Here is a 21,888-nt window from a genome sequence, read left to right as displayed (position 1 = left end):
AATATAATGAGAATGTTTTGCATGACATCAGTGTAACCTGGCAACCAAGGATAGTGGACTGGAATGCACATGTGTGAACAATAATGACTTGCTGTACTAGTCAGTGGTGGCAGTAGACGCCACTAAGTGAGCATGTGTACTGTGCAACTGTTGCATTCAAAATGACTGAACAAATAGAGCAACGAATCTGCATCAAATTTTGCATCAAGCTTGACCACTCCTCCATGGAAATTATCTGGATGATTCAGAAGGCTGAAGCAATGGGCAACTAAAATCACCTTTGAAAGGGAAGATACTGCAGACCATCAATGAGATTCAGGAAAATATGACGGGGCAGCTGATGGTGATTCTAAAAAAGGATTTTTCAGAGTGTTTTGAACAGTGGAAGAGATGCTGGGAGAACTGTGTGAGGTCCCAAGGTGCCTACTTTGAAGGGGACTGAGGTGTCATTGTCCTACGTGCAATAATTCTTGTACCATGTATCTTCTTCAAGAAATATCTCTATTTTTCATAGTATGTGGCTGGATACTTTCTGAACAGACCTCATACCTGGAACTTACACTCTTCTGCCTCAGGTTCCTAAAGCTCACAAACTTCTTACTAAGTGCTTTGAAGACTCCTTCACAGCCCATGGTACAAGGTACCAGACCCACACACATTTGCACACTGCATACTGTATAAATATAGGTTTTATTAATAATGAGTGAAATCCTACCAATACAACTGGCATCTCTGTGTGATAGGGAGAATCTGCGGCAGAGTGGGGGAAGATAGAGAGATATATGCACAATAAGTAATAAAGAGGGAAAAGAGCCCTAGGGAAGGGGAATTGGAAGCAGAATGAGCCTGGACCCACCAGGATAGCCAGACATACCCTGGTGTGCCTGTCACCCTGGTGCCCTGGGCATGCCCAAGGGCCACCTTAGATGATGGGAAGGGACGTAAAGAGACATGCCAGCTTGTGGAGGAAAGCGAATGCCAGCTTGATACACAAAAGTGCCATGGGGTGGCAGTGGCCAAGACCAACTTGTGCCCATGCTTGTGCTTGTGTTAGGTCCTGAACTTCAGGGAGCTAATGCCCCGTGCCACCCCCTGGCTTGGGAGAGAGGGAAGACTGGGGGATAGACACCTGCAGATCTAGAAGATGCCCTAGATAGCACCAGTCTCCTCCTCACAGTCCAAGTGAAGACCCCAGGAAGAGGTTGGAACTGCCCTCCCCACAGCATCCACCACCACCATGCCACCATCACTCTTTCTCTGAGCCATCAGGGACAGCAAAGTTATGGAGGGCTGAGATTGCCTGTTCACATGTATGTGCCTGTAACTCTGGAGAAGGGAGGGAGCATTGCAGGAACATGCAGCAGGGGCAGTGAGAAAGGAAGTGTGGGTCTTCTCCCATTCACTGCCCCACCCCCCAGAATAAAGTGCATTTTCCTGTTCCAGTGGCAGGTAGGAGAAAAACAGCAACATTATTGCAGAGATATCACAAAGCCCTCCCACCAAAGGTGATGGAAAGCGGAGAAAGGGCATCCTATGACCCAAGGCAGCTCCAATCCCCAGGATTGGGAGGATGACCAGACAGAAAACCCAGCTTCTGTCCCAGCAGATTGTCTAAATCAGCCAGGGTCTTAGGGGGTGGGGGCAGAAGGTAAGAAGGAGGAAGAGACTTCTAGAGTCTTTCCTGGCTCCATTCTAATGTCCAAATGGGTCTTCCAGGGACCCCATCAAGGCCCAGCCCTAGAGCCCCAACCTCATAGCAGCTCAGTTTACAAAGACTTGTGTGGTTAGGACTCCCAGAAGGAGCCACTTTTGTCAGTTGTATGTGGGAGCCTGGAGAGCCCAGGGCTCCCAGGCAGACAACAGAGGAGGGTGCTGAGGGCAGGAAGGGGGGTGGTGGCCTACCTGTGGTCTTTGCATGCAGGTGTTGGAGAAAGAAGGGAGGAAGCTACAAACCACATCAACCTGGGCATGGAGGGCTGCACCCGATTCTAAGGGCCAGGGTCCAGAGCACAGTCAGTCCACCAACCTGTGGAGGAGCTGAGAGAGGGGAAGGCAGCTGCACCAGCAGCCAGTGCTTGAGTCTAGGAGGTTTTAAAACAGTCCCAAAGGGCTGGAGCTGGGTGCTTCCTGCTGTGGGGGCTAGGGCACAGGCTAGGACAAAGCTCTATCTCTCCGACTTGACCCGGTACCGGAGTACAAGATATGCCAGCAGCCGCAAGGCCAAGAAGAAGATGCCCAAGACCAGAAAGTCCATGTAGAGCTTGGCACCATCCACATCCAGCGCTCGGAGTATACTCTGTGGCTTCCGGAAGGGGCAGTGCTCTTCAGAGCAGGTCAAGTCTCCTCGCTCCATGCCGTAGATGGTCAGAATCACACCCTCAAAACCATACCTAGACAAGCAGGAGCATCAGAGCAGGATACAGCATAGAGAGGGTCACTGCTCCCTACGCAAACTGCCAGAGCCCAGATGCAACTCTCTCTTCCCTGGAGCATGACCTCCTGCAGGGAGGAGCAAGGGCAGATGGCCAGGGAAGCAGGCACTGACCTGACATAGGAGAGGTAGGAGCTCCATTGCAGGTAAGTGGGGATGGTCTTGAAGCTGACGAAGAAACCAGAGAATAAGAGGACAGGAATGGCAGTAACTGGGCCCACAAATGTGGCCACCTGGAGGGGAGGGAAGGAGACAAGGCCATCACAGGGGTGACCAGGACAGATCTGAGGCTGGGGTGACCCCAAGGTTTCCCATAGATCTCTCTCACTCCTTATGCTAGCCCCTGCTGCCTCCCTTCTTGGAGTTCCCAAATACCAGACTTCCTACCTGTAGGGAGTTGGAGGCAGCTCCAATGAGTAGCCCCAAAGACTGGGCCACCAAGGCTGTGGCAGTGGCCAGGGCTGAAAAGAGCAGGAAGCGGCTAGTCTCGGCTGGCTGGCCTGTCATCCAGTACACGATGCTGCAGTACACCACTGGGCACACCACCTGAGGAGTGGCATAGAACTGGAACAATGGGGTTGTGAACCAGGGTCACAGTAGCCAAAACTTTCCACTTTGCCCCAGCAGGAGCCTCTAGGACAGCTGTTTCTAGAATGCTCATGCCTAGTCCTGTCTCTACATTCTTGTTTGCACTGCCCCAACCAAGTCACATGTCTCCTTCCTCCCTGGCCACATGAACCTCATTCATCTTCCAGTCTCACCTCTTTCATTAGGCCCACTCTGACCAGTTCAGGCATGGTGACTTCTCCATCTTCTGAGCCTATCCTAAAGTCCGTCCCACCTGGGCCAGCTTATTCCTTATATCGTTCATTAACTCTCCATGTGAGTTTTGTTCCCCCTGATGTAGCTGCCCTCCCCTCTTGAAGGGCAAGGACCAAACCTACTACATAGTCATACAGGTTGTTCCCTGTACAAGGACACCTAATCAAGAGGCAGCCAAAGGCTGAGATACAGTTGTGCCCTTTCATAAAGCCATGTACCCTGGCACAGTACAGCATCCACTCTGAGGAAGAGGCACCCTTTTCTAAGTTGCACAAAGGTGCCATATGGATTATTGGTGGCCTGAGGTCTTAGAATATGGTGGTGGTGGCAATAACAGCTAACATTTTGGGGGCACTTCAGTATGTGTCAAGTACCATTCTAAGTACTTTACAAAACTCATTTAATTCTCACTACTATTCCCAAGGTAGATACTATCATCAGCCTTTTTTATAGATGGGTACACTAAAGCAAAGAGACATGTGGTGACTTGTTCAGTATCTCACAGTTAGCAAGTAGCAGTAAGGCTCCAGAGCCTACACTATTTTCTACTGCTTCAAAATAAAAATATTTACAGAGTCATCTGTAGTGTTACTATTTTTATCATTTTCTTTTTTTATTATTAAATTTTTTTAAAGATTTTAATTATTTTTTTTTAGACAGAGGGGAAGGGAAGGAGAAAGAGGAGAGAAACATCAATGTGTGGTTGCCCCTCATGCACCCCCACTGGGACCTGGCCTGCAACCTAGGCATGTGCCTTGACTGGGAATCAAACCAGCGACCCTTAGGTTCACAGGCCAGCACTCAGTCCACTAAGCCACACCAGGCAGGGCTATTTTTATCATTTTCTGTTTGTCATCAGTTGTTCACACTAGAAAATTAGTTCCACGAGGACAAGACTATATCCATCTTGTTCCTTGCTGTGTCCCAGCCTGGCACAGAGCCTGGTGCATAGTAGGTACTTACCACCTATTTTCTAAGTAAGTAGAAGTAAAGGAAAAGATGATAGGTAAGTTTGAGGGGGACAAGCAAGCAAGGATGGAATAAGTAAGACAGGAAGGAAGTGGGCAGGAGGGAGGAAGAGGCTCACCTGAAAGGGCACATCGGCCATGGTCTTGGCCAGGTAATATGCTTTGAGGCTGTACCAGTAGTTGAGATGCTCCCTCATGAAGACTGCCATCTCTAAGGGAACTGAAAATATAGGCAGATTAGGCAAAACTGGCCGACACCCTGCCTCAGCATCCCCACCCATGCCCAGGGCAGCTCAGCTCACAGGTAAGCACAGTTGGCATAAGAGCAGCAAACATGAGGAACAGCATGGAGAAGAAGAGGCAACCCGTGTTGTTGAAGACCTTGCTGGCATCATTGCCAATGTTCAGGTAGAGGAGACCAATGAGTACACCAATCACCACATGGGACATGAACCGCAGGTGGGTCAGGACCTGTGTGACAAGGTCATCAGGAGGAGAATGTATAGGTCACAGGCTAGGGATGAGCATCCACACTGGAGTAGGAATGTGGAGCTGCCCTCACAGGCACATAGACCCATAGATGCACTGTGGGGGTGAGGGAAGAGCTGCTAGGATCCTATTCCCCAAGAGGCTAGGCCCATGCCAGCCTCCTCTCCCTCAACTTGATGCCTTACCGTGTCCCTGAGGATGGACAAGAAGGTCCTCTTGAAGAGGATGCAGAACTGTGTGAGGGTGCTGGTGGCAAAGGTGTGACTTTCAATGGGATCCACTTCCTGGGAAAGAAGAAATTGGGTCAAGTGAGCCTATGCACACATCCATTGCACTCCCAGCCCAGGGAATGGGAAAACCCCTGAGCCCTTCCCCAGGGCAGGGGTCCTCCAGGTCTACAGAACGAGAAGTTATCACCATTGAGTTTTGTGTCTGGCAAGTGGCCTTTGGGTGTGAATGTGAGACATGGGGAGACACAGGAGGAGGAATAAAAACTTGGGAAGCAGGAGATAGAAAGGGAGTCAAGGACACCCACGGGGGCCACTAGTAGATCAATCACTTCTCTTCTTCTCCAAAATCCATCATAAAACATTTAAGGGCATCATAGCTTTATGCCACCACTTTCTCAATAATATTATTTAAAAATAATAATAATGATGACAACAACAAAATAATGCTGTCTGCTTCCAAGGGTTATAGTATCTCATTTAAGGAGGAGAACTGGCACTGAACAAACACTGGCTGTAACCAGCTACAGTGTGAACAGCTTCACATGACAATCTTAATCATCCCACTAACACTGTGAGTTTAGTGTCATCACCTCCAAGTTGGAGATGAGCCATAGTAAACCACACTGGCCTAGAGGCCAGAGACTGCATCAGTCTAGTCTAGTGTGCTGGCACTGGGGACAACACACTACAGATGCTCAGTAAAAATTTACTAAAGGAATAAAAAAAAAAAAGAAAGCAGAAGCTCAAAGAGGTTAAGTAAGTTGTCCAAAGTCACACAGCTGTTAATAATAGGTCTATTCCAAGTCCTAGGTTTTTCCTAGTACCCAATGGTTGTGTGCCTCTGAGGGACATCTCTTTGGCCTCTTTGGCAGGGCCACTGTCATGGTCCCTTCTCCCCTCTCCCACTCTACACTCTCTGCCCTCTTCACCCCTACTCACCGGAGGGCAAGGGGGACAGAGGGCAGGGACCTCATTCTTCTCAGGGCTGCTCTTCCTCTCAGTCATGGCGCACAGCCCATTCTGCACAGCCCTGAACAGCATGGGGTTCAGGTCTCCATACTCGCCAGAGGCCACCTCAATGACTAGGGGGCACAGAGAGGAGTGCTCAGCTAAGATCTATCCTTGTTCCCAAGGGCAAGCCAGCCCCTCCTTGGGTCTGTGTTGAAGGCAGGTGACAGTGAGATCTCTGTCTCCAGAAGGCCTAAGTGCATGATCCAAGTCCCCAGTGTTGGTTCCCGCTCATATCCCAGCCCGTACCAACAGGCCCTCACTCACTGAAGTCAGCTGGATTATGGTAGGTGGGGCAATGTAAGCCGAGGCCCTTCAAATAGGGGATCAGATTGGTGACCATACCCTTGAAGATGCACTGACCCTGGCTCAGGATGTAAAGCTGAGGTGGAAAGAAAAGAGTGAAAAAAACAAGACCAGTGGGCCAGATAGGCCTTACCAGCACCTCTATTCACCCCTTTCCCTCTTCCCAACTCGGGCCACTCGTCTTTGATGACCAGAGACACTCACCTTGTCAAACATCTCAAAGAGTTTGGCACTGGGCTGGTGGATGGTGCAGATGATGGTACGGCCTCCCTGGGCCAGGGACTTCATGAGGGACACCACTTGGAAACAGGAGGCGCTGTCCAGACCACTGTCCAGAGAGAGGCCATCAGGGGGTGGGGTGAGGTGGGCAGAGCCAAGAGAAGGGAGTGTTTGAGGTAGAGCAGCTACTATGAATGGGATGGAACTGGCAGGAAAGGGTCACTCTGGCCATCCCTATATCCTATACACACTATGATTCAGGCATTTGGATGTACCAAGAAGCCCAGAGCATTGTTCACTTTAACAAGTATATATTAAGCATCTGCTGAATGCCAGGCACTGGAATTACAATGATGTATAAATAAGGCATAGACTCTAGGAGAGTTAAGTGCACAGATTATTTGAGATCATCGAAATGTGTTGTATTCTATTCACATGGAGTGAAAGGAGGAGTATTCAACCCTTCTGTACAAGCATCTTTCAGGGCAGTCAGAGGTTTCTGAGTGAGTCTGGAAGAAGAAAGAGCTAAACCAGGTGAAGGTAGAAGGGCAGGCATGGTGGTGAAGGGCATTCCAGGCAAAAGACACAGCATGTGCAAAACTCAGAGGCATGAAACACATGGCTTTGCAAGGAGTTATAAGCAATTCAATATTATTAGAGCCTAAAATATAAGACAGCATGAAGCAAGATATGAGGTCAGAGAAGTATGTTCAGAAGACGACTTTATGAGTCTTCTGACTTTAATCTGAGGGCAAATGGGCATCATTGCATATTGTTAAGTAGGAGAGTGAGTATTGCCAGACTTGTCTTTTAGGAAGTTCATTCTGGCAGCAGCGTGGAAGAAGTATTGGCTGGGAGAGACTGGAGATGAGGAAATAGAGGAGTCTGTTGCAGAAATGCAGGCAAGAGCTGATGATGTCCTGAACTTAGCACTGGCACTAGGGATAGGGGTGGGGTGAATCTGAGAGATGGCCAAAGGAAGTGGAATCTGAAGGACTTGGCGACTAATGATTGGCTGTTGGGGAGAGAAGGAAAGGGAGGCATCAGTCAAGGAGGACTTCAGGATTTCTGCCAGTGTGAAGGATGGGGCTGCTACAGCAACAGGATTGGCAGGGATAAAGATGAGGAGTAAGCCCTTATCTTGGCCCCAGAAAGCTGAGAGCACAGGCTCTGGTATCCAGCAGCCTTCAGCCCTAGCTAAGGGTGGGAAAGGAGGGGGAGAACTACCTGGTGGGCTCATCAAAGAACATGACAGGTGGATTGTTGACCAGCTCCAGGGCGATGGCCAGGCGCTTCCTCTGACCGCTGGAGAGCAGGGCTGTCCTCGTGTGGGAGCAGGACATCAGGCCCAATGCTGTCAGGATTTCTGTCACCTGCCCCAGCCCCGCCCCGCAACCCCAAATCAGCTTGAGTCTCTGCTTCCCTGTGTGCCACCCCAATTTAAAGAAGCATCTCCCTTAAGTCTAGTGTGCCAGGCTTGAACACCATTCTCTCACCGCCCCCCCCCCACAACTCAGCTCCAGAACTCAATAGCACCAAAAAAGGATGGCTGTCCCATTCCTCCCCTTCCCTTTCCCCACTCACCAGCTCCTTCTTCACCTCTTGCTTTTCGCTCAGCTTCAGATTAGCAGAGACCTGAGGCCCAGAAAATAGGCAGGTCAGCTATGTATGAGAGGAGGTCACTGCCTTGACTCTTAGCCAATAAGGAGGATGGGGACAGCAGACAGAAGGGGCAAGAGGGAAGAGGAGTTGTTTATTCTGCCCTTACCATCATAGCTTCCAGCACTGTGAGATGTGGCAGCAGCATGTCATCCTGCATGATGTAACAGGACATCTTGCGGAAGGTCCTCAGTTCCCGTGACTTCCCATTGACCAGGATCTGTCCCTTCATTCCACACTCCCTGCAGAAAAATCAGTTGGAGATGGGAGTCAAGGCAACTCCGGAACATCTTCTGTGCTCCCCAGGGGATCCTTCTTTCTGGGTTCTGTCCCCATTCCACCCTAGCCTTGTCCTCACCTGTATCCTGCCAAGATGTTCATAAATGTGGACTTGCCAGCCCCTGAGGGGCCCATGATGCCAATTAGCTCCCGGTGGCAGAATTTACCTGATAGGCACTTGAGGAGGGTCTTATAACCTGCATGGAGGGAGGAACTTTTGACAAGGGATGTAGTGAACAGAGGCATCCTGAACTTTTAGGAGCAGCCATGGCTATCAGTAAAATAAGCAGTCCTTACTTGGTATGAACTGGTTAGGATAAAGCAGTAACCCTCAGAGTCCCAACAATAACCCATACCTCTTATCCTGCCCCCTAGAAATGACACTACTAATGTCAAAGTACCAGAGGTGACAATACTCTTCTGAAAGCCATGGAAGACCCCCTCCTATCTCATGGATAGGCATGTAGAGGGGGTCAGGGTTACAGAAAAGCCTGATCCACTTCTATAAACACAAGAGTCATGCTCTCACCTCCCCCGGGAAGACTTTACCAATGATCCAGCCTGAGCGTCCTGACTGTCCTCTCTGTTCCCATAGTACTTCTCATATGCCAGCATGTCCCTCCCTCCCTAGTCCAGCCTCTTAGCCAGTGAGCTCCTTGGGAGCAGGGTCTTTGTCTTACTCATCTTTGTAACCTCAGCAGGCTGGCAACTAGATGCTCAATGGTGTTTGTTCTATGAATGTGTGTTCTCAAAGCTTTGGACTCATTTTGAAAAAGCCTCTTCTTTGTGCTCTCTCTGCCCCAGGCTTGTGTTTATATCCCCTAACATGGTGCAGTAAAATCTTACCTTCCATTCACTCATTGGGAGGTAGCATATGCACTGGTTTGGAGTCAGGTGAATGTAGGTTCAAATTCTGGCTCCACACTTACCAGCTGTGTGACCTTGAGCAAGTGCTTAACCTCTTTGAGCTCCAGGTCACTCATCTGTAAAATGAGGATGATAGTACCTATCTCATAGGGTTGTTATAAAGATTCAATGAGATAATATATGTAAAGCATATGATAGCACTTGGCACACAAAGAGCATTACAAAGCAACATTTTATTATTAATTCTATTTGACAATGCTTATTGATATCTACTATATTCTAAGCTCTGTACCAGACACTGGGCAAAAAAAAAAAAAATGAGGAAGACAAGGTTCCTGCACTCAAGAAGGTCACATTCTAGGTAAAAAGATGGAAAACATCTGTGGATCTGAGGAGAGACAAAATAAGAGTTATAACAAAAGTACAAATAATGCACAATGAGGATGCAGACAATGGAATTGATGAGGATGGAGGAGCTAGGGGAAAATCAGGAATGGCTTTTGGAAGAGGTGGTATTTGCCCTAAGTCTTGAAGGATGGGCAGAATTATGAAATGGAAAGGGAAGTCGTTTCTCCAGGCTTTGGGAGGAATGGCTCTCCTATATAGGAGTGTATATGTAATACAGTCCAGGGAGCAGAGGGCAGAGAGACTACAGGGGTCGCCTGGTGAGACAAAAGGGTGGAGCACAAGGAGAAAGCCAATGAGGTGGGCCCTGCCTGCTATGCTTACAGACTTGCCTCAGTGAGGCCAAAACACCAATCCCCTACCAGGTACCTTGCTCACTACCACCCTCTCCAAACCCCACAAAGCCCAGTTCCCTCTCCACTCTACATGCTTAGCAAAGACAGTGAAGGGATGTGAGCTTTCACCTTCCTTGCACAGCACCCAGCTGTCCATCCTTCTGGGATATCCTATCAGAAGGGACACAGCTGCTGCCAAATGTGTGGTCTTGATCACACCAACTGCCTGGATGGTGCTTTATAGTTTACAAAATTCACTACCTCAGTTGCTACTGTAGCAACATGGATGAGGCAACTGGGGCCCAGGGACATCCAGTGACTCACCCAACGTCACACAGCAAGTTGCTTACTGGGAGAAGGGAAGTCATGGATTCCAGTCCTCTGCCTCAGTCATCACCATCATCAATCACAAAGACAGATGCTTCTGTACTGCAGCATATACTTTTCAGAGCCACTTATGGGAAGTGATTTCTTTTGCAAGCAAGAAACTGACAATAATGAACCTTCCCCCTCATTTAACCGCAGCCAAGCACTAGATTGAACACTGATGCCTAATAAAAATGTCTTACACTTGCCTTTCACAAAGCATTTTCACAGATAATATCTGAGCTTCACAACAAGCCTGCATGGTGGGTATTCTTATCATTCCAGTTTACAGATGAGGAAAGTAAAGCCAAGAGAGGGTAAGTAGCCTTCCCAAGGTCACACAGCTTAGAAGTAAATTCCTGCTGTATGATAACTGCTCAGTATGGAAGAGGCCTACCAGGTCTTGGGCAGGAGAGAACCAAAGTTCTACCATATTTTGTCGTGTATAAAGCACATGCATGTTTCTGGCCCGAACTGTCAGGAAAAAAATTTTTCATTGTAATTTTTTAATTCAATTAATTATTTATTTATATTTAGATACTTGTTTTTTGTATTATAAGGGAATTTTAGCATTTAGTTTTTTACATATTATGGTACAAGAAATTTTATGTAACAAATAATTACAAAATACAAGAACAGATACAAAGTTCAAGACATTTTATGTACTGGTAACAAATTTACGATATTTATGTATCATTAGTACTACCCATGTATAATTTGCATCCTTACTTTTCCCTCAAAATTTTGGGCAAAAATGTGTATATTATACATGGCAAAATACAGCAGTTCCATTTCAGCCAGTAACTGTCTTTGCAAGTTTTTTTTTCTGTTTTTTTTCTTTGCAATTTATTTTATTTTATATACTTATTTTTAGAAGGAAGACCTGGCTGGTGTAGCTCAGTGGACTGAGTGCAGGCTGCGAACCAAAGTGTTGCAGGTTCGATTCCCAGGCAGGGTACATGCCTGGGTTGCAGGCCATAACCGCCAGCAACTGCACATTGATGTTTCTCTCTCTCTCGCTATCTTCCTGCCTTCCCTCTCTAAAAATAAATAAATAAAATCTTAAAAAAAAGAAAAGAAGGAAGGGAAGGGAGGGAGAAAAAGAGGGAGAGAAACATCGATGTGTGGTTGCCTCTGAAGTGCCCCCAACTGGGGACCCGGCCCACAACCCAGGCATGTGAGTTGACTAGGAACCAAAAAGGTGACCCCTTGGTTCGCAAGCCAGCACTCAATCCACTGAGCCACGCCAGCCAAGGTCCTTTACAACTTTAAGTCACTTAATCTTTCAGGTCCTCTGTTTCCTCGTCTGCAAAATAAAGATAGCAATATTGCCTACCAAGGACATAATAGGGTATTGTGAATATTAACTGACATAATTAATAATTAATTTAAAAGTATTTTTAAAAAACAAGAAATGTCACATATAATTAGGAGAAACTGGTGATGAATCCTTAGCTCAAAATGGCAGAAATTTCCCTCTCTCCACACCCATTGCTCTCTTCTCTCTCTGCCTACCTGTAATTACTTTCTGCCCTTTAGAGAAAGAGAGAATGATTCAAATGAAAGAGAAGTTAGAGAGAGAAGGACAGAGTACAGAGAAAAGGGCAAGGGAAAGAAAGACCACACAACGGGACTTATGGCCAAGATGGAGGTGTAGCTGGATACATTTTGCCTCCTTGCACAATGAAAACAAGGACAACAACAAATTTAAAAACAAAAAATAGCCCTGGCTGGCATGGCACAGTGGGCTGAGTGATGGCCTGAGAACCAAAGGTCACTGGTTCGATTCCCAATCAGGGCACATGCCTGAGTTGTGGGCTAGATTCCCAGTGGGGGGCAGACGAGAGGCAACTAGGTGTTGATGTTTCTCTTCCTCTCTTTCTCCCTTCCTTCCCTTCTATCTAAAAATAAATAAATAAAATCTTTTAAAAAAATAAATAACCAGAACTGCCAGAAAATCAAACTGTATGGAAGTCCGACGACCAAGGAGTTAAAGAGGAAACATTCATACAGGCTGGTAGGAGGGGTGGAGATGGGCAGCTGGGGTGGAGAGGACTCACGGTGAGGTGGCGGCTAGCAGACTGGGCAGTCCTGTGTTTGCAAGTAGATAAACCAGGAGGGACAATTGGGAAGCGAGAGAGACTGTGCAACCCAGGGTTCCAGTGAGGGGAAATAAAGCCTCAAAACCTCTGGCTGTAAAATCTTGTGGGGGTTGCCATGGTGGAAGATACTCCTAGCCTCACAGGAGAGTTTATTGGATAGATCCACAGGGTCCTAGAGCATACACAAACCCATCCACCCAGGAAACAGCACCAGAAGAGCTCAATTTTGCTTGCGGGTAGCTGGGGAAGTGACTGAAAGCCAGCCGAGAGTTGAACAAGTGGCACTGTTCTCTCTTGGACCCCTCCCCCACACACAGCACCACAAACCAGCTATATGAGTTGCCTGCCCTGGGGAATACCTAAGGCTCCATCCCTTACTACATAACAGGAATGTCAAGGCAAAGAAATATGGCCCAAATGAAAGAACAGATCAAAGCTTCAGCCCTGGCTGGTGTGGCTCAGTAGATTGAGCACCAGCCTGCAAACTAAAGGGTCGCTGGTTTGATTCCCAGTCAGGGCAAATGCCTGGGTTGCGGTCCAGGTCCCCAGTAGGGGGCACTTCAGAGGCAACCACACATTGATATTTCTCTCCCTCTCTGTCTCCCTCCCTTCCCTTCTGTCTGAAAATAAATAAGTGAAATCTTTTTTAAAAATAAGCTCCAAAAAAAAGGAATTAAGCAATGAAGAGATAGCCAACCTACCAGATGCAGAGTTCAAAACACGGGTAATCAGGATGCTCACAGAAATGGTTGAGTATGTTCACAAAATAGAGGAAGAACTTAAGGCTATGCTAAGTGAAATAAGGAAAATGTACAGGGAACTAACAGTGATGGGAAGGAAACTGGGACTCATATCAACCATTTGGACCAGAAGAAAGAAATAAACATTCAGCCAGAACAGAATGAAGAAACAAGAATTCAAGAAAGTGAGGAGACACTTCTGGCCAATATGGAGGCATAGGCAGACACACTGTGCCTCCTCACACAACCAAAATAAGGACAACAAAAATTTAGGAACAAAAAAACAACCAGTACTGACAGCAAAATGAACTGTATGGAAGTCCAACAACCAAGGAGTTAAAGAAGAAATATTCATCCAGACTAGTAGGAGCGGTGGAGTCAGGCGGCCACGTGGAAAGGACTCTCCCCAAATTGGCAGCTGGCGGACCCCAGGCATGCAAGGCAGCAGTGGGTGGACCCAGCAAGGTGGCAGATTGTGGAGGGGCGCAGCACACAAGATAGCTGGCGGACTGGGCAGTCCCACATTTGAGCACAGATAAACCAGGCAAAACTGGGGAGCGAGACAGACCGTGCACCCCAGGGTTCCTGCTCAGGGAAATAAAGCCACAAAACACTCATTGAAAACACCTGTGGGGGTTGAGTTCCAGGAGAGACTCCCAGCCTCACAGCAGAGTTCGCTCGAGAGGCCCACAGGGTCCTAGAACGTACACAAACCCACCCACATGGGAATCAGCACCAGAAGGGCCCAGCTTGCTTGGGGGAAGCTGCGAAAGTGACTGAAATCCAGCAGAGAGAGGAGCAAGCACCATTGTTCCCTCTCTGACCTCTCCCCCACATACTGTGTCACAACGCAGCTACCTGGGTTGCCCCATCCTGGTGAACACCTAAGGCTCCGCCCCTCACTATGTAACAGGTGCATCAAGACAAAAAAAAATGGCCCAAACAAAAGAATAGATCAAAACTCCAGAAATAATACAACTAAGTGACAAAGAGATGCACAGTTCAGATGCACCGTTCAAAGCAGTGGTGATCAGGATGCTCACAGAATTGGTTGAATTTGGTCACAAACTAGATGAACAAATGAAGGCTACACTAAGTGAAATAAAGGAAAATGCACAGGGAACCAATAGTGATGAAAAGGAAACTGGGACTCAAATCAATGGAGTGAACCAGAAGGAAGAAATATCCAATAAGAAAAGAATGAAGAAACTAGGATTCAAAAAAGTAAGGAGAGGCTTAGGAACATCTTTAAATGTTCCAACATCCAAATTACAGGGTAACAGAAGGAGAAGAAGAACAACAACAAGTGGAAAAATCATTTGAAAAAATAACAAAGAACTTCCCCAATCTGGCAAAGGAAATAGACTTCCAGGAAGTCCAGGAAGCTCAGAGAGTCCTAAAGAAGTTGGACCCAAGGAGGAACACACCAAGGCACATCACAATTACATTATCCAAAATTGAAATGAAGGAGAGAATCCTAGAAGCAGCAAGAGATAAGGAGAGTTACCTACAAAGGAGTTCCCATCAGGCTGTCAGCTGTTTTCTCAAAAGAGAAATACAGGCAAGAGACCTTACAGGCAAGAAGGGGCTGGAAAGAAGTATTCCAAGTCATGAAAGGCAAGGACCTACATCCCAGATTGCTCTATCCAGCAAAGCTTTCATTTAGAATGGAAGGGCAGATAAAGTGCTTCTCAGATACACTCAAGTTCAAGGAGTTCATCATCACCAAGCCCTTATTATGTGAAATGTTAAAGGGATTTATTTAAGAAAAAGAAGATAAAAACACGTTCACTAAAATGACAGCAAACTCATGTTATTAACAACCACACCTGAAACAAAAACAAAAACAAACTAAGCAAACAACTAGAACAGGAACAGAAGCACAGAAATAGAGATCACATGGAGGGTTATCAATAGGGGAGTGGGAGGAGGAGAGAGGGGGAAAAGGTACAGAGAATAAGTAACATAGATGGTAGGTAGAAAATAGACAGGGGGAAGGTAAGAATAGTATGGGAAATGTAGAAGTCAAGAACTTGTAAGTATGACACATGGACGTGAACTACGGGGGGGAATGTGGGTGGGAGAAGGTGTGCAGGGTGGAGGGGAGTGAAGGGGGGAAAATGGGACAACTGTGATAGCATAATCAATAAAACTATATTTAAAAAATGAGGAGAGACTTAGGAACTTCCTGGACAACTTTAAATGTTCTAGCATCTCAGTCACAAGGGTGCCAGAGGAGAAGAGGAAGAGCAAGACATTGGAAACTTATTTGAAAAAGTAATGAAGGAGAACTTCCCCAATCTGGCAAGGAAATAGACTTCCAGGAAGTCCAGAAAGCTCAGAGAGCCCCAAAGAAGTTGGACCCAAGGAAGCACACACCAAGGCACATCATTATTACATTACCCAAGAGTAAAGATAAGGAGAGAATCTCAAAAGCAGAAAGAGAAAAGGAGACAATTACCTACAAAGGAGTTCCAGAAGACTATCAAAAGAAACTTTGCATGCAAGAAGGGACTGGAAAGAAGTATTCAAAGTCATGAAAGGCAAGGACCTACATCCAAGATTACTCTATTCAGCAAAACTATCATTTAGAATGAGGGAGCAGATAAAGTGCTTCCCAGATAAGGTCAACTTAAAGGAATTCATCATCACCAAGCCCTTATTATATGAAATTTTAAAGGGGGCTTATCTAAGAAAAAAGAAAAGATGAAAAAATATGAACAGTAAGATGACAACAAACGCACAACTATCAACAACCAAACCTTAAAAAAACAAAAACAAACTGAGCAAACACCTGAACAGGAACAGAATCACAGAAATGGAGAGCACATGGAGGGTCTTCAGTGGGGAGTGGGAAGGGGAAGAATGGGGGGGAAAAAGTACAGGGAATAAGAAGCATAAATGGTAGGTACAAAATAGACGGGGAGGTTAAGAATCATATGGGAAATGGAGAAGCCAAAGAAGTTATATGCATGACCCATGGCCATGAACTAAGGTGGTGGGGCTTGCTGGAAGGAAGAAGGATACCAGGCGGAGGAGGGCAAAGAGGGAAAAATAGGGACAACTGTAATGGCATAATCAATAAAATATATTGATTTTAAAAAAGGTCAACAGAATGGACAGTAAAGCAAAATAGGACTGGCAAGATCAAAAGGAATGATAGACAGGTAAGGGCGACAATTTTGTGGCTGGTGGGTTGAAGCCACCAGAGAGCTGGTCCATCTCACCACATGTCCTTTTTATCTTTTTATCTCCTTAAAATCATGAGGAAATGAGACGGCTAAGGAAATGACAGCTACTCCCTCATTTTGCCCAGAGTTGCTGTCAGGGCTGAAAGAAACTGCTTAGGGATAAGGTACTAGGCAGGGAGCCCAGATGCCTCAGTTTTTGTAGGCTCATGCCCTGTGACCTTTTGGTTGTTCATTGGAATTAGGGGAGGAAATGCAGAAATAACTCATGCTCAGCCTTGCTCTGAAAGCATCCCAGATCTACTTTTAAACCTTAGAGCACAATGTCCCAGCTCTATCCCTGACCTACACCTAGGCTCTGGGGAAAAAAATTCTACCACAGGTTCTCTATTCCTAGCCCAACCTACGCAGGGCAGGAGGTATAGGGGATGGTCAGGAATCAAAGGAACTCAGAGCCCCAGACTTTACCCAAATGTACTGATGGGGGAAAGAAGAGATGGGAATGCTTTAACAGGGAAATTAAGATAGGGGGAAAAAACTGTGAAAGAAAAGAGGGAGCTATGCAGTAAATTCAACAATTTCAGGTCACATGGCAGGCCTGACAAGCTCAGTTACTAAAAGTAACCTCACAGGATGATATCAGAAATTCCTAACTGGGCAGGTCCTGGTGGGTAGTCATGCCCCAGGCCTGTAGCTTCCTTAGTAAAACATGCACCTTTGTCTAAGTGAGTCCTGTCCATCGTTCTTGTGCATCCTAGGTTAACTCACCTTGGAAATGCCAGATCATCTTTTCCAGACCCTGAAGGTCTGCCCTCACTAGAGCACATGCACCAAATGTCCTCATTGTTACCTTGTTGCCATTTCTATTTACTGTAAATGTTAAATTCCAGAGATATCCCACTTTGCTTTCTCCCACCTCCCAAATCTACCACAAATAGATTTCATGGAACCTTCCTTACTTTCTCCTTTGATTCTAAATGCATGAAAAGAACTGTCAAACTGCCATTCTCCAGATATGGAGCATTTTCTGTCTGTTGAGATCTTGCTTCTGAGCATGTCCTAAGTTTAAATAAACTCTAATAAACTTACAGATTTTTTCCTACAGGTTTGGAAATTCTTACGTTGACAGAAAAAATGCATGTAGAGCTTTAAAACCTAATTTCTACTCCCAGCTCTACCACTTAGCTGTGTGACAGGGGTCTCTGTTTCCTTATTAGTAACAGAATATCATCTCTCGTGCCAAACCTTCACTCTCCCTGCTTTGAAGGACTTCAGCAAGAACTAAGTAAGAAAGGAAAACTCAAGGAGCAGGCATCATAATGTCAACTTGGAAGAGGAAAGCTTCAATAACCAATTAAACCTAGTGTCACAGTGTTCACAGATGTGGAGGGAATGAAGATCCTGGCACTGAGGTCCAGGTGCACAGTGGGGGGCTGAGATTTTAATGTTCCCACAGGGCCCACTGGTGTAGGATTTGCAGAATAGGAGACACCCAGATCTCGTGCTCCCTTAGGCAACTCACTGAGGGGAGGGTGTGGGTGGCCACAGCTCCCCGCAAGGCTGCTCCCTACCGCGTTTTCGCCAGCAGGGCCCCTCCCGCACGGAATAGGACAGCTCCACGAATTCAATGTCAACAGCTGAGCGCTTAGGTAGGTGGGAGAAGCGCTGGGCTTCGGTGATGTGGTTCTCCACCTTCTTCAGATGTGTGGTCAGCACAGGGGGGTCCCCCACGTCCTCCAGCGCCACGGCCATGGTCACAGCCCCCGGTCCTAGTCCACAGCCCACGGCCTCCAGTGCCTTCTCCGCCATCATGCTGGCAACCTGCAGTAGAAGGGCCTGCTCAGTTCCGGGCAGAACCCCAAGCTCCAGCTCAAAGCTCCCAGTTTGCTACTTCGGCCTCCACCCCAACCTCGGCCTCCTTCTCAGGGCAGGTAAGCTACTGGGAGCAAGTTACTTCCCACAGCCAGAGCATCCCTTCCACACACCAAGTGCAGCTACGCTCAGTCCCAACCTCTCCTGTGGTCTGAGACAGCCCCAACCCCAGCCTGGCCCCAGCCCGGCGCATCGACGCCCTCACCAGCTCCCTCCTCCAAACTGACACTCTAATCTCCTTATCCTGGAGGCCTGCAGAGGCTGACCACTAGGAGGTCATGGTAGCAGTTGAGGCCAGGGTGCACAGGGGAAGTGGATAGGGAGACTCTGGGCCTCTCCCCATCCCTGAGCGCAACTCCCTGGCCCTCCGGTGCCCCTGGGTCCGTGGGCCCTAGGCGCTCCCCAGACTGGAGCACCACTAGGACTCAACCCTCTCGCCCCCGGCCAACTAAGTGCTCAAGGCCAGTTTACCCCCCTCCCATCTCCCGCATGCCTAGTCACCTTGAGGTGCCCGTTGTCAAGGGCCGAGGATAGAGGATGGAGGATGGAGACTCGGGGCTGCGGCACAGGAGTCCCAGCTCCCGGTCCCGGCAGCCCGGGCCAGGGCGGGGCGGGGGCGGAGCGGGGCGACAAGGGAGGGCCCGGACCTCAAGTCGGAGGAGAGATGATAGATCGGGTGGGGAGGTTGGGGCGCTCCCCAGTTCCTCTGGGCTGTGCTCACCGGGTCCCTGAGCCTGGTCCTGGGTGCCTTTTCCTCCCGAGCCCTTCGGACGACTGCACTCTCGTCCAAGCTATAGGAACAACGGGACCCTGTTCTTAAAGGGCCCGCGCCCACCCGCAGCTCGCAGGTCGCAAGGATGGCCAAGAGGAAAGCGGCGCAGACTACGCAGGGCCCAGACGAATGCAGTTGTGGACTCAGGACTGAAAAGTTGGCGATGAAGGTCAGATTTGGGGACAGAGAGGGAAGGAGAACTGAAGTCACTCAATAGGGACAGGTCCCCGTATTACAGATTAGACTATGGTGGGGTGGGGGGAGGATTGGGGTGCAGATTCCAACACCTTCAAGGGATTGTGAAGCTGTAAGCCCGTCTGCATCCCGCGCTCTCCTCCACCAATATATTTCCCTCGGTTCTGGCCCTGGAGCTCAGGCTTCCCCCAGACAATCCCCATACTACGTAAAAGGGCTTTGAAATCAAGAGTCAAGGACATCCCACTCCTCCTCTGACACCGTCCCTCTCTAAGGACAAGGAAGCTAGTTTAGAAGAGAGACAGGGTAGCCACTTTGGGAGAGCTTGAGCAGCCTCAAGTTTAAACTGGTACCCAGAGCTCAGCCTGCTCCAACTATAGAAATCTTTAATCTCCCAGGTAAACTCGGGCCTTTAAGATGGGCATATGCCTGATGCTTGATGCACATGGTTGCCAGGACATGTACAGGGCTCACAGACACTGCCTGTGGCATCTTCATATCACGTGTGCATTCTCTTCTCTCCCCAAAAACCCGCAGAGAGATAGGTCCCCAGAGCACTCTTGGGACTTTCCTCCTCTTCTTCTTCCTCCTTTTCTTCCTCCTCCTCCTTCTTCTCCTCCTCCTTCTCCTTCTTCAAGATTCCCCTGCTTCTTTTTTTTTCAAAGATTTTATTTTTTTAGAGAGAGAGGAAGGGAAGGAGAAAGAGAGGGAGAGAGATATCAATGTGTGGTTACCTCTCAAACACCCCCTACTGGGAACCCAGCCTGCAACCCAAGCATGTGCCCTGACTGGGAATCAAACCAGTGACCCTTTGGTTTGTAGGCCCTCGCTCAATCCACTGAACTACACCATCCAGGGCTTCCCTGCTTCTTTGTCAAACAATTCCTTTTGGGCCTTATCCACCCCAGCTCCAATCTTTAAGGGATAAGTATGTTAGCTAGCTGAGACATGTGACTTGAGCTTTTAAGTTCCTACCTGTCACACAGCAGAGACTGATAAGAGAGAAGGCTGCTGGTGCTGGTGTTGGTTCTGGTGCTGCTGCTACTGTAGGAGAGTGCAGCCAAAGGGTGCCCAAAGAAGGATTTGTAATAGAGTTCAGAACTCAAGGTGTCCAGGAAATATTAGAAAAATATATAGAATGTCCTCATCCTCCACCCCAGGGGAAGGGACAAATGGAGCAGGGCCATTGAGAGCTGTTTCCCATAGCAACAACCTTGCAGCCACCTGCTCTGGACCTGGGGCCAGGACACAATAAGCTCTGCGCTAGCCCTCTGGGTGCTGGTGCTGCTGCTGCTGCTGCTGTTGCCGCCGCTGCTGCCGCCGTCACTCCCCCAGAAAGGGGGATCACACCCCCTCACCCCCCGCCCCCACCAGCCATGAGAAGAATCACCACGAGGCTTTAGCTGGAGATCCTGGCGATACAACCAATGGTGCTGGGAACTAAGGAAGGCCTGCCAGCTGAGCACAAATTACTAGGAAAAACCGAGAGCTGCGTAAACCACGGACTTCTGTTTCTTTTCCTGAGATACGGTACCCCAGACTGGGCAAAGGGGGGAAGGAAGGACTGTGTGTGTTTGTGGGTGTTTTCCTGAGATATGGTACCCCAGACTGGGCAAAGGGGGGAAGGAAGGACTGTGTGTGTTTGTGGGTGTTTCGAGGGACTTTGGGATTTTAACAAAGACATTAAGTCATTACTTTCAGTCTGTATAACTTGAATAAATAACTCTTTTCTTTTTCACCAATCTCTAGCATGGAGAGCTATAATTTTCTGGCTTAGGGAAAGGTGAACCTAGTACAGGGGGACCCCAGGAGAAACAGGGATTAATTCCGTAGCATTGTGGGACCCTCTTCCCTGGTGGCCATTTGGGGAGGATCATGGGAAACCACAAGCGCAGTAGCTTTAAAGTAATGCAACTACTTGTACATACTCGGTAAAAGCCCACCAAAACTAGCCAGGAAGGATCCACCCTATAAGAATAAAGTCCCTCCAGCCCATGAGGTCAATCTCTGCTTGGAGTTGGCCTGCTCCCATGTTCTCTTCTATGAACTCTGGGTGTTCGGTTCAATTCTTTGTCCCAATCACTAAGAACCCGGTTACCTGTGCCCACCTGTGACACTACCACTGAGGCTTCTTACTTACTGCCACAGTTGAGAGGTTATTAGCAGTCAAACCTCTTCCCCACTCATCCCCCTCCTCCAGCCTCTCCAAAGGCTGGAGGCTAGTAGCCTCTGCAGGACATCTCCAGGTTTCACCTGTCACTGTGAGGGTTTAGGTGGGTTTTGGAGCCAGCCCTTCCTACTGTCCCTCCACCCTATGCCCTGCATCACCACCATTCCTCAGGACCAATGTTCCCTTCTTCAGATGGACCCTTGATTCTTCAAGTTAACCTCTGCACAAATTCAGAATGAGTCATCCCAAGATGTGCCTCTGTGGCATGAGCTAGAGGTGACCAAGACCTTTTAGGCCCAAGAGAACACCCTCCCGCTTTAACTGCCTAGAGGAATTTGAAGTAGTGGACTTCCTACAATAAGAGATTATCAAAATTAACCTTTGTTACATATCCATAGGGCGAGGCAAACTTCTAATTACTAAAATGTTGGGGACCACCCTGCCTGGTCTCAGGAAGCTGTAACC

The 21,888-nt window shown here is 47.9% G+C and overlaps 1 protein-coding gene across 3 annotated transcripts; it reads right to left on the bottom strand.

The window, feature by feature from the left end:
• Nucleotides 1–710: 710 nt before the first annotated feature.
• On the bottom strand, nt 711–18,881 carry ABCG4 (ATP binding cassette subfamily G member 4). Of its 3 annotated transcripts, none has more exons than XM_045840476.1 (15): nt 18,788–18,881; nt 17,986–18,235; nt 8,491–8,608; nt 8,242–8,374; nt 8,058–8,108; nt 7,701–7,846; nt 6,459–6,582; nt 6,216–6,330; nt 5,880–6,022; nt 4,896–4,994; nt 4,524–4,692; nt 4,341–4,441; nt 2,819–2,995; nt 2,546–2,664; nt 711–2,390 (listed from the first exon to the last, which is right to left on the bottom strand). In XM_045840476.1, exons 2-15 carry the CDS (start codon nt 18,224–18,226, stop codon nt 2,165–2,167), a joined length of 1,962 nt encoding a protein of 653 aa, XP_045696432.1. In that variant the 5' UTR covers nt 18,227–18,235; nt 18,788–18,881; the 3' UTR covers nt 711–2,164. The 3 variants fall into 3 exon arrangements, with proteins under 3 accessions (XP_045696432.1, XP_045696435.1, XP_045696438.1); XM_045840479.1 differs by having other exon boundaries at nt 2,819–2,977; XM_045840482.1 differs by lacking the exon at nt 18,788–18,881 and adding an exon at nt 9,258–9,394 and having other exon boundaries at nt 17,986–18,113.
• Between the last annotated feature and the right edge of the window lie 3,007 nt (nt 18,882–21,888).

This window comes from Phyllostomus hastatus, unplaced genomic scaffold (genome assembly GCF_019186645.2).
Source record: "Phyllostomus hastatus isolate PE091 unplaced genomic scaffold, TTU_PhHast_1.1 phas_contig_113, whole genome shotgun sequence".
NCBI classification, from domain to species: domain Eukaryota; kingdom Metazoa; phylum Chordata; class Mammalia; order Chiroptera; family Phyllostomidae; genus Phyllostomus; species Phyllostomus hastatus.
This window is presented reverse-complemented; position numbering and strand designations above follow the sequence as displayed.

Excerpts from the sequence above, each read along its gene's own strand:
- ABCG4 (XM_045840476.1), bottom strand. The coding sequence starts at position 18,226 with ATGATGGCGGAGAAGGCACTGGAGGCCGTGGGCTGTGGACTAGGACCG. Across the intron at positions 4,995-5,879 it reads TCTGTCCCCCTTGCCCTCCG|GAAGTGGATCCCATTGAAAG; the intron begins GTGAGTAGGGGT and ends CTTCTTTCCCAG. Across the intron at positions 4,442-4,523 it reads TATGCCAACTGTGCTTACCT|TTCCCTTAGAGATGGCAGTC; the intron begins GTGAGCTGAGCT and ends CTATATTTTCAG.